At 35.6% G+C, this 10693-nt stretch overlaps 1 protein-coding gene across 1 annotated transcript; it reads right to left on the bottom strand.

The window, feature by feature from the left end:
• Positions 1-411: 411 nt before the first annotated feature.
• Positions 412-10622, bottom strand: acer1 (alkaline ceramidase 1). Its single transcript, XM_048209056.1, has 7 exons — positions 9112-10622; positions 5395-5516; positions 4870-4984; positions 4139-4277; positions 3563-3700; positions 3284-3421; positions 412-1424 (listed from the first exon to the last, which is right to left on the bottom strand). The coding sequence occupies exons 2-7, from the start codon at positions 5485-5487 to the stop codon at positions 1247-1249; spliced, it is 801 nt and encodes a 266-aa protein (XP_048065013.1). The 5' UTR covers positions 5488-5516; positions 9112-10622; the 3' UTR covers positions 412-1246.
• Between the last annotated feature and the right edge of the window lie 71 nt (positions 10623-10693).

The following is a 10693-nucleotide window of genomic DNA, read 5'->3' on the forward strand; positions in this document are numbered from 1 at the left end:
GCCTATTATAGGCTTTTCAGCTAAATTTAAACAGTAAACAAACATAAAATGTTATGATAGGCCTATTAGAATTTTAGTTTGGATTACAGAATTCACTAAAAACTATTATTATTGCTTTAAAATCATAAAACGAACCACTTGTCAAACTTCAAATCATAACAGCAGAAGGTAGTAATGCAGCTCAACTGCACTACACCTATGACCTACACTTGATGGCGCTGTGTCAGACGGGTGAAGTATCCATAACCTGGAGTTGACCCCATTTTCTTTGTTTTCTATAAAGCAGCGTCGTTTTAAGTTTTGTCTTTTGCTAGTTTTTGACTTTTATTTTAGTGTGTATCTCATGGTGCTTCTTTTAAATGCTTTTAAATGACAACAAACCCTTAAATAAATTCTCAAACCAAATACATGTCCCAGCATTCATAATTTATATAAAAATATATCCATATATCATCATTAGTTTCGTGTCACATCAGTCTTTTCCACAGTGATGCCACTGAACTGTTCAGCATCAATATACACAATATCACACGCTAAGGTGGAGGTTAGAAGTTAGCATACAATATATAGATATATAATATATAAAGTTTAACAAAAAATACAGTAAAATAGCATTAGATTTAAAAATCCCACACCAAAATGCACATAATCCCAGGTATTACATTTGTAAACAAATGTTTGCACCATTTACTGTGAGAAAATCATTCAGATCTCACATTGAACAGGCGGCATGACTTTTCCTCCTCTGATCAGACTAGTAATATAACATACTTACATTTTAATCATCATTCAAGTTTCACCCATGAATCAAGTAGTTGCTTATGACATTTTTTCTTGGTTACCTTTGTTTCATATTGAGTAAATCAAGTAAAATACAGAATGTACATACATTCAATCTTGTCAAAACAGTGCAAATATTCATTTTCACATAACAAAGACGAGAATACAGTCACTTTCGTGAAAACATTCACACACACACACATACTTCAGTTTCAGGTTCTTTGAGAAGAAATGAGGAGAAAGTGCCTGAAACTGCAACCATTTCACCACAACATGCAACATAAGCTTCAAGTTTCTCTTCAGTGTTTACATAACATATGGAGTCTCAGCGTATTGATCTAGGATCAGCTCCTTCCGGTCCGTATAAATGTATTCACCAAGATTTGAACGGTAAAGGCTGATCCTAGATCAGCGCTACACCTGAGCAGCTTTAAAAATGAGATTGCATCTGTTCATCTTGTGCCTGCTAGCAACTTTTCCGGGTCTTTGTGGTTCCTTTGAGGACTATGTAAGGCAGTCCAATGGCCCAGTTATTCCGTGGCCAGTACTGCAGGTCGGGGAGGGAATAAGGGATCTCCACACTAGCATCCAGGTAAGCGATCAAAGTGCTGCCGTAAGCTGTGGCCACCACAATCAGAATGTGCCTGAACAGAGACGTGGAGAAAAAGAAGATAGATTAGCATGACACTCTGAAAGTCTGGACAATGTGGCTTAACCCTGTAAAGCCTGACATATGAAATAATAGTCAGAAAAAAAAAAAAAAAACTTTAAATAGAACAGTTTGTTAAAACTTTAGACAACATATTAAATATCTAAAATATTTTTTGTTGAGTATCATATTGATACATCAGGCTTTTATGGAACTTGCTCTCAAAAAGAAATAAAACACCTTGATTTTATTCAGAGGCAAAAACTGAGCAAAAATATGCAATTTGGTGCAGTTGCTGATATTTAAATGACCTAATATTAAGATGAAATTCTGAGAGCTTGTAATGTAAATCATTGAGATCTTTATAACACAGATTACAGTATTGGCCAAAAGTGATGTCTGGAGGGGATATTTGTTTTTAATGAACCAACAAGTTCAATGAAATCATCAAAATATGAGGCAAATATTTTATTATTATTTTTTATATATTTTGTAATATGATGGTAGGACAAAACACTAAACTTGGTTAAGGTATTTATCTGACAAAATTATTTGGCAAAAAAGGCAAACTACAGCTGGAGGTTTTATTTTATTTTGCAAAGAAATAAAAATAATAAAAATAAAAAATAATATATTGACTACCACATAATCAGTTATTAATATTTTGTTGGTTCATGTGTTCATAATATCTTTGACAGCCTGGCCAAAAATTATGTCTGCACAATTTGGCATTTTTATTTTGTTCTCACAAATAAAAAATTAACCAATTGACAAAAAATTGACCAATAAACAGCTACCTAATATACGGAAGAGGATTAGGGCCAAGCAATAATAAAAAATAAAACCATCTCAAGATTAAAGTTGTTAAATTACAAGAACAAACTCGTTAAATTTCGAGAAAAAAGTCGAGATAAAATGTTGAGAATAAACTAGTTAAATTACGAGAAAAAAAGTCGTTAAATTAAAACAAACTCGTAAATTTAAAAAAAAAGTCGAGAATAAACTCATTAAAGTAAAATTACGAGAATAAACTCATTAAATTGCGAGAATAAACTCATTAAATTACGAGAAAAAAGTCGTTAAATTATGAGTATAAATTCGTTAATTTAATGACTTTATTCTCAACATTTTATCTCGACTTTTTTCTAGAAATTTAACGAGTTTTTTCTCGTATTTTAATGAGTTTATTCTCAACATTTTATCTCGACTTTTTTCTCGAAATTTAACGAGTTTTTTCTCGTATTTTAATGAGTTTATTCTCAACATTTTATCTCGACTTTTTTCTCGAAATTTAACGAGTTTTTTCTCGAAATTTAACAACTTTAATCTCGAAATGGTTTTATTTTTTTTATTATTGCTTGGCCCTAATCCTCTTCCGTACTAATATGACTAGAAAATCTTTAACAAATTTTAATAATATTTGAGTAAAGTACTTACATAAAATGCATATAAATATCACTTGCCAATCTGTATCTCCAAATAATGTTATAGTTAAATTATATTTAAATGCTCTGTAGTTTTTATTGTGGGTGGAAAAGCATAAATCAATCAGAAATATTACTAACAATATAAAAGTTATTCGTACATTTACTTTATAAAAAAAAAATCAGTAAAGATTTCACAGCAAAAAGACTGGTGAAGGTGGACATTTTTACAATTGCAAAAAAAAAGTCCTTTTACCTGCTAAATAAGTATAAACTATCAATTAGATGACATACAGAACCATTTTATCAGCAAAGATTTGATTGTGTTTATAGTCTAGAGGCTTTAGAGATTTGTGTATCAATTATGAATCGGTAGGATTTATAGTGTTAAATGAACTCAACATACAGCAGGATATCATGGCTCACTCACCAGATACCGTGCAGATAACAGAAGTCCAGTTTCTGCCAGAAGCTGCAGCCGAAGCGATCGCTAATCCAGCAGGAGATGGCCAGAACCCACAGGCCAGTGGACGCCCAGGCCAGACGCAGCACTCGCTCATCTGTGCAACTGTTTGACAAACAGATCAGTATTGAATGAGAGCAAAACAAGAAAGAAAAAAAAGATCTCGCATAAGTAGCGTTTATAGTCTTAATGTGGACGATAGTGACTATAACAACATGTGGAAAAGCTTGAATGCACATCCTTTACCTCTTTAACTCCATAAACAGAGAGTAGAGGATATGGATAGCAAAGCAGTTGAGAGCGTAGGCATTGGCTGTAGGCTTGACAAAAGAGGACAGAGTGCTTATGACAGTGATGATCAGGACCAAACGAGAGAACGTTCTCCTGAGAAAGAACAAAACAGAGAAAGAGAGAGCACACTTTAGACTGCAAATAGTCTAGTCATCTAAAATACTCAAAATAATCATCAAAATCAGGGGAATATATCAGTAACTTTCTTATATAACTATCTATTAAGACAGTAGACCAATCAAAACGATGTCTCAACTTGCTTTCAAGCATTTAAATATTAATATAAGGCTGGTTGGACCCCACTGAGAAAGCTGTGGAAACCATCTCTCCCACAGTGAGATCAGAACATGATGCTGCAGGTTAAAACAGGGTTACTGTTACACAAACTGAAGACTGTAAATCGATCCTTTAATTGCTCCTATTTTTACAGAACTGCAGATGCAGGTTTTTTTTTAGAGGAGGAAGAGAAGTTCATGCCATTACATAGAAACAGACCATGGTAAAGAAACATGAAAAATAGGAAATTGTTACCTGTCCTTAACAAAAGATGGGAAGTGCCTGCGTGGGAACCACAGGGAGTAGCCAATAGCCAAAACCCACAGGATTGACAGCTCGTCCAGCATCTGGCCCATAAAACTCAGAGTCATATGAAAATACATGGAGAAAAGACCTGAAGAGAGATTGAAAAACAAGAACACGGAGTGAGAGAGACATCACGGAAGGAGAAAAAAACGCATTTGGTCCGGCTTTATTCTGGAATCAATTCCCACACTACCTTTTTCTTGCCAAATGTCCCTTTTCTTTCGGAAATGTGTCACATAATGGAAGTAAAACGGGAAGTGAATACAATTAAAATTGACTTTAATAGGTTGATATGTATAAGGAGGTCATGTAAATACCATAACAATTATTTTATTGAGGAAACAGCATTGAGGATTTTTTTTTTTTTAATTATGAAAAATTATTATTTATAACAAAATGTTAAAAAAAATTTAATAGTAATAATAATAATAATTTGAACATGGTTTTCTGGTGTATTGATTTGCACGTGAACATTTTGTTGCGTTTTGTATAAGTCACACCTGTTTTGCCACAAACAAACAAAATCAAAGTGACATTTCATTATTTCGTTTATTTGAATGAAATATAATCAATCAGTGGATTTCAGTTTCGCTGGCTTTAAATTTGGCTATTGAACAATGCTGCCCCCTGATGGATTGTTAATGTCACAACTCCTTTTAGATTCAACTCTTCACACTTACCTACAAAGACCATCATGATCCAGACCAGATGCACAGCCAGGTTTCTTTCCTTGGCATATGGGTGCAGCAGGTAGAGCATTATGGGTGAGATCACAAAGAAGATGAAACTGCTCATCTGAAAAGGGAACAAACGCTGAATCAGTGAATCAGACATACTTCAACTCAAATACTATCCCATGGTGCACCTAAATGTGGATTTATAGCAGCCATGTTGACTTTTACACATTTTGTATCAGTCTGATATTGAGGAAGATCCATAAATAAAACCCGAATGGGCTGAACTGAACAGCACTGGATTCTGTCTCTGGATAGGTGTGACAGTGTGCCTGAGTCACTGCAGTTGTGTCATTAGTGTGGGTGTAGTTTCTGGATGAAACCATGGCACTTTGAGCATTGAGACTGCAGCAATTAGTGTAGTTAACAGTGTCTCGAATAGGATTCCTCTAGTGTTAATGACTGAATTGAGAATGATTCACAGTGATTCATGTGTGAAAGGATTCGCAAGCTTGTCTGTTATGCTCATACCGTGTTGAAATATTCCACAACATTCTCTGAATGTTTATAGTTGTCTTCACACCAGTCCACTTCAGAGCTCTCGTAGGAAAACACACCTGCCATTTTGTCAAAGGACGGGAATGACGGGATCTCTGAGAGAAAGAGAGACTGTTTTATTATTCACTGTAATGATAGATCAAAAATTCTATGGCTTACATCTCTGTGTTGAAGACAACACAGCACAGACAGCAAAACACTTGTCATTGTGCTAAAGCTTGTTGTCTTTACACAGAGTGTTCCAGACTCGACTGTGACAGAATGGAGATACTGAACAAAAGCAAATCTCTGCCTTTCTGGTGTTTATAGTAGATATGGTAGACAAATTTTATTAAAGGATAAGGGGCTGTTCACGAGTTCCAAGGCAATGTTTTTCCACTGTTTTCAATGTAAACATCTGGTCTTAAAGAAACAGTTCACCCAAAAATGAAAATTCTGTCATTTACTCACCACCAAGTTGTTCTAAACCTGTATGAAATTATTTTTTCTGCTGAACACAAAACAAGATATTTTGTAGAATGTCGGTAAACAAACAGGTGTGGTGCATCATTGACTTCCATGGTATTTTTTTCCATACTATGGAAGTCAATGGGGTCCATCAACTGTTTGCTTACCCATATTCTTCAAAATATCTTCTTCTGTGTTCAGTAGAACAAAGAAATTCATACAGGTTTGGAACAACTTGAGGGTGAGTAAATGATGACAGAATTTTCATTTCTGGGTGAACTATCACTTTAAGGCACAGTCACATTTACCGTTGTACGGCACATTTCAACAGGAATCCACACAACCTGGAATTTCTCATGAGATCAAAGATTTCCGCATGCAGATTCCACATTGGTTTCAAGTTGTTCACCACACTAACCAATAGAAAGCTGCTTGATTTAAAAGTGACTCCTGTGAACACAATGGACAACGTGCCATTTTGCCCTCAAAATTTCACTAATGTGATTGCATCTTTAGGAGTCGTTCGCACAGAATGCATCCCAATGTGCAACTTTTCCACTGTTTTTGTAAACATGCACCAAACAGGCGTGTTTGACCGCTGTGCTCGCGTCTTTTGCAGTATCTCGTACTCAAGTTATAATAAGTTCAACTACATAAAAAAAAACGCATCTGGAGACCTTGCATTTTTTTCTACCCCACTGCCCCTACGTCTTGCGTTCTGTGCGAAGCGGCCTGCAAATGGGTGGAGCTTAGGTTTAGCTCCTCCTCGCTAGATGTTCAACAAGGAGGAGCGAATGTAACTTGGACCTAATGGGTGGAGCTAGGATATCTAACCGCACCCTAACCCTACCCACAAATCTATCCTCCGCCCCATCAGGAGAGATGGAGCTGGACGTCATTTGACTCTGCAGTGAGTACCACTTGCCCTAAGAACTGTTTTGGTCGACTCGGTTTCAGTGACTCCTTCATATTACAGTAAACATACTTGTCGCCACCTACTGACAAAGCAACATTAGCTATGCAAAGAATCAAACAAATCAGAGAATGAATCTTTTTAAGAGAACAGATTCAACAATTCGACTCACAGGGATGATTCAAAATTCAAAAATGTAAAATCCTATCTATTCTAAAATGAGCTGAAATTGACAGGTTCTGACTGAGAGCTTCTTTTTTTATTAAACAACAATAAAAATAAAACATTAAGGTAGATACAGATGTGTTGTCAGGGTAAGAAAAAAAGAAACAATGTAATAAATTTACACCTTATGAGGACACAAAGGATGAATATTAAAAATACAGTTTTTGTTGCTTTAGGATTAACAGAGCTTTGGGTAGTTACTTGTCTAAATCAACTTTGATTAAAGAAAAGAGGTTTAGAGCTAGTAAATCTTTGTTTATGTATGTGAAATTTAGTTAGCAGGAAACAAAAATGAATATTTTCCTATATTCTCTTTTGAGTATTCAAACAAGCCAAAGAAAACATCTTTAAAACAGAAAGAAAGGTCACTTAGAAAATGAAATTGGATCAGCAGTAAAAAAAAAAAAAAAAAAAAAAAAAAACTCTGAGCAACATTTCTCTGTGTGGGTGGATTGCCAAAACAAGCGAATAACATTTTCCTCAGAAGAGTGACAAAAAGAGACATTTTTTTTCAATATCTGACTTAATTCTCCCAAGTAAGGCTTTAGTCGGGTAAACCTTGTGAATCAATTTTAAATGTTATTTCTTTTTCTTTATAGACCTTATTCACAGCAGCGCCATCTTTGAATTTTAATGGGAATGAAAGCGAGGATGTGAGGAATAGACAAACATCTCGTCAGTGCATTGTATGTTATTTAATCTGTTTTTGGATTGTAATGCTGACGAAACACTGCAAAAACATCTTTCCAAGACATTTTAATAGAATTTATATAATTTTATATAAAAATTATAAGTGATCTAGGAGCTTTATACAGCAGAAGCCATTGAAAACACAGCATGTCTATCCCTCACAGCCTCACTTTCATACCCGTCATGGCGCTGCTCTGAATAAGGTCTATTGGTAAGCAGATACTTTTGAGGCAAGGACCATACTATTTCCCAAGGTATACTCTCTACAATATTATTCCAATACGGTATTATGTAAGGAATTGTTACTCTTTGGAAGAGAGCTCTGATAGTTATTTTTTGTTGCTCTACAGGAAAGCATATGCTTCCAATCATTGTGTCAGTTAAATCCAAAGGGTAGGTACATGGCTATGGAAATGGAGTACCGTACAGCAATAAAGACACTCCAGAGAATTAAGTGTCTTTATGGAGAGAATATGGCATTGAGAACACAACAGCATATTCATTAGCAGTTACAGGAATTTTATATTTTTGTAAAAAAAAAAAAAAAAAATCTAAATAGCTATAAAGTCTGTCATGTGAGTTAAAAGCTAAAATATGATTGTTTTTGAACCAGTTGTCAAAGAAAATGGATTTATTTTTTTATAGGGAACATCCTTATTGTTCCATAAGTAATATCTGTGCAGAGAAAAGTTGTGTTTATATATTAGAGAGCAAGCCAAGAGCATCTGCTTATGGAAATTAGACAGTTTGGGATGGAGAGCTTTGCAACATTATAATTACAAAGTAGGAGAAAATCCAGGCCACCAACTTTAGAAAAAAAATATATATAATTAGGGATAATATTGCAAAGTGAAGAGGGATTATTTAGGAAATTCTTAAACTAATTATTCTGAGAGCTTCTCTTGCCTGAGCAGGTTTTGTATGCAAGTTCAATCCAGTTATTTGTTGCCATTTTCAACATCAGGTGATCTTTTCTGAGCTGATAAGGTTTTCAAACAGCCAGTATGTCATATACTAAAGTGGTCGGTTTCTATAGAATTTATCTCTTTGTCGATTTGAATTTTACTACTGACACTTATAACGACAATAACTGTGATGGCAACCACACTGTTTTAAATCATAAACTTGTTTAAATAGCCTAGGTTTGTAGCAATATCACAAAACCAACAGGTTAAATCATTTTATTCCCTAATGTATCTGTACGCGTGCCCTAGGACCTATCATTACCCCGCAGAGCACGGACCATCGAGCTGGGAAAAGTGAATCCTCTGGATAATAAATTAATTGGTAGGGGAGCGCAGCACAGACTTGAGAAAGCACACAAACACCAGAATAACCGAACCGCTGATGATGAAAATGCACATCGTATATAAACTCTCTCAAATCAATACAAAAAGCAATAAACTATGGCTTACCTCTCAAAAACGCATCCACAGCCGCGCGCTCTATGTGTCAGGTTTAAATAGGGGAGAAATGTCCCCGATCCTGTTGCGCGGGTCTCGCGCTGTGACATCACCTGGAGGGTTCAAGTGAAACCGAGCAAACAGTGGCTGTGTGGTATTCCTCATTGTGCCATTGTATCGTGAACCTGTCAGCGCACTATGCGGACAGACCTGAAACACGCCGTTTTACATGACAACGGCTGGCACGCGCCCGCCTCCGGCACGAGCTGCCTGCAGCACAAGTTCAACTAGCTAAGGTCAATCTACCTGCACCTCACCTGGCGACTTTTTGACGCCCTTCAACTCATTAACCGCTAAATATGTACAATATCAATATTTATTTCCTTCAACAAAATTAAAATTCGTTAAAAGGAATGTCATGGCCTCATACAGCAGCTCCTTTACAAAAGTTTACCCTTGGAAACCACAGTTTCCGCCATATTGCTCTCAGGTTACTACACGTGTTACTTTTTGATTTATTGCAAATTTATAGTACAATTAGCCTGATTTACATAAGTACACGAGGTTATTTATTTATTTAGCTTATTTAGAGGTAATAATTTGTCCTTAATTTATTATTCCTTTTATAATTTTGACCATTTTTTTATCTCCCGTTTCCCCCCAAGTGGCAATTAATAAATTCCGAGGTTCTGAGTCTATTAACAATTGTGTGCTAATATGACTATATTTTTGTAAATAATTCTGAGGTTGGGTTACATTAGGTCTATTAACAATTGTATGTTAATAAATATGACTATATTTTTGTAAATATTAGTTAAGTATGCGCCAGCCAGAGACAGTGTACGCCTACTTCTCTCTGTTGGGCCTAGTTTTCCCCAAGGTTTCTACCTCATCCTACCTAACTATCCCAGGGGTTTTTTTCCATGCAACTGTCCCCATTCACAAGGGTTTTGTGAGGCTCTATTTTCTCCAAGCTGCTTTGAAACAATATGTATTGTGCAAAGGGCTAAAGAAATAAATCAAATTTAATTAAATTGAACAGACACAATCACCAAGAAGAACACTAAATGTGATTAAAAACAATCAGAGAAAAGATCATTTCCACTACTGTAATCTGATGTAGTCTACGTTTATCAAGCTGTTCAGAGATTCAATATTAATCATTTTCAAGCAGTAACTGGGAGGTATTTTGGATACTATGGTAAATTTATGTTGGCCTGTACATTACATATAATCTCCTATCACCCAAAAAGGTACGCATATATTAAAAGAAATACCAGCCTTTATCCCAGGGGAACATATAGGCTACATACATATATTTGAAGGCATACTAAGATGAAACTGCTGCAGTTACCCCTCATAAACATGAAGATCTCATGCAAATATCCAGGCTTAAGTCTGTATTTGTTTTCACACGCGGCAACATGCTGGATTTTGCATAAATGTTTAGCATGGAAAATGAGGACGGACTCTCATATTCCCTCTTGTTGTAGCGTCTCCATGCACCTGTTAGGGAGAGAACTTTCAGTCTGAACTCACCTGCTCAACCAGTCCTCCCCACCCACCTGCATAGAAAGAATAGTTTTTCTGTCAT

The sequence above is a fragment of the Megalobrama amblycephala genome, linkage group LG12 (genome assembly GCF_018812025.1).
Source record: "Megalobrama amblycephala isolate DHTTF-2021 linkage group LG12, ASM1881202v1, whole genome shotgun sequence".
NCBI lineage: Eukaryota > Metazoa > Chordata > Actinopteri > Cypriniformes > Xenocyprididae > Megalobrama > Megalobrama amblycephala.

What these genes read in the sequence shown, in the direction of transcription:
- acer1 (XM_048209056.1), bottom strand. Translation starts at nt 5,487, where the DNA reads ATGGCAGGTGTGTTTTCCTACGAGAGCTCTGAAGTGGACTGGTGTGAA. An exon ending in GATCATGATGGTCTTTGTAG is followed by an intron (nt 4,278 to 4,869) that starts GTAAGTGTGAAG and finishes ATCTCTCTTCAG; the next exon opens with GTCTTTTCTCCATGTATTTT. An exon ending in TGTTATCTGCACGGTATCTG is followed by an intron (nt 1,425 to 3,283) that starts GTGAGTGAGCCA and finishes GTCTCTGTTCAG; the next exon opens with GCACATTCTGATTGTGGTGG.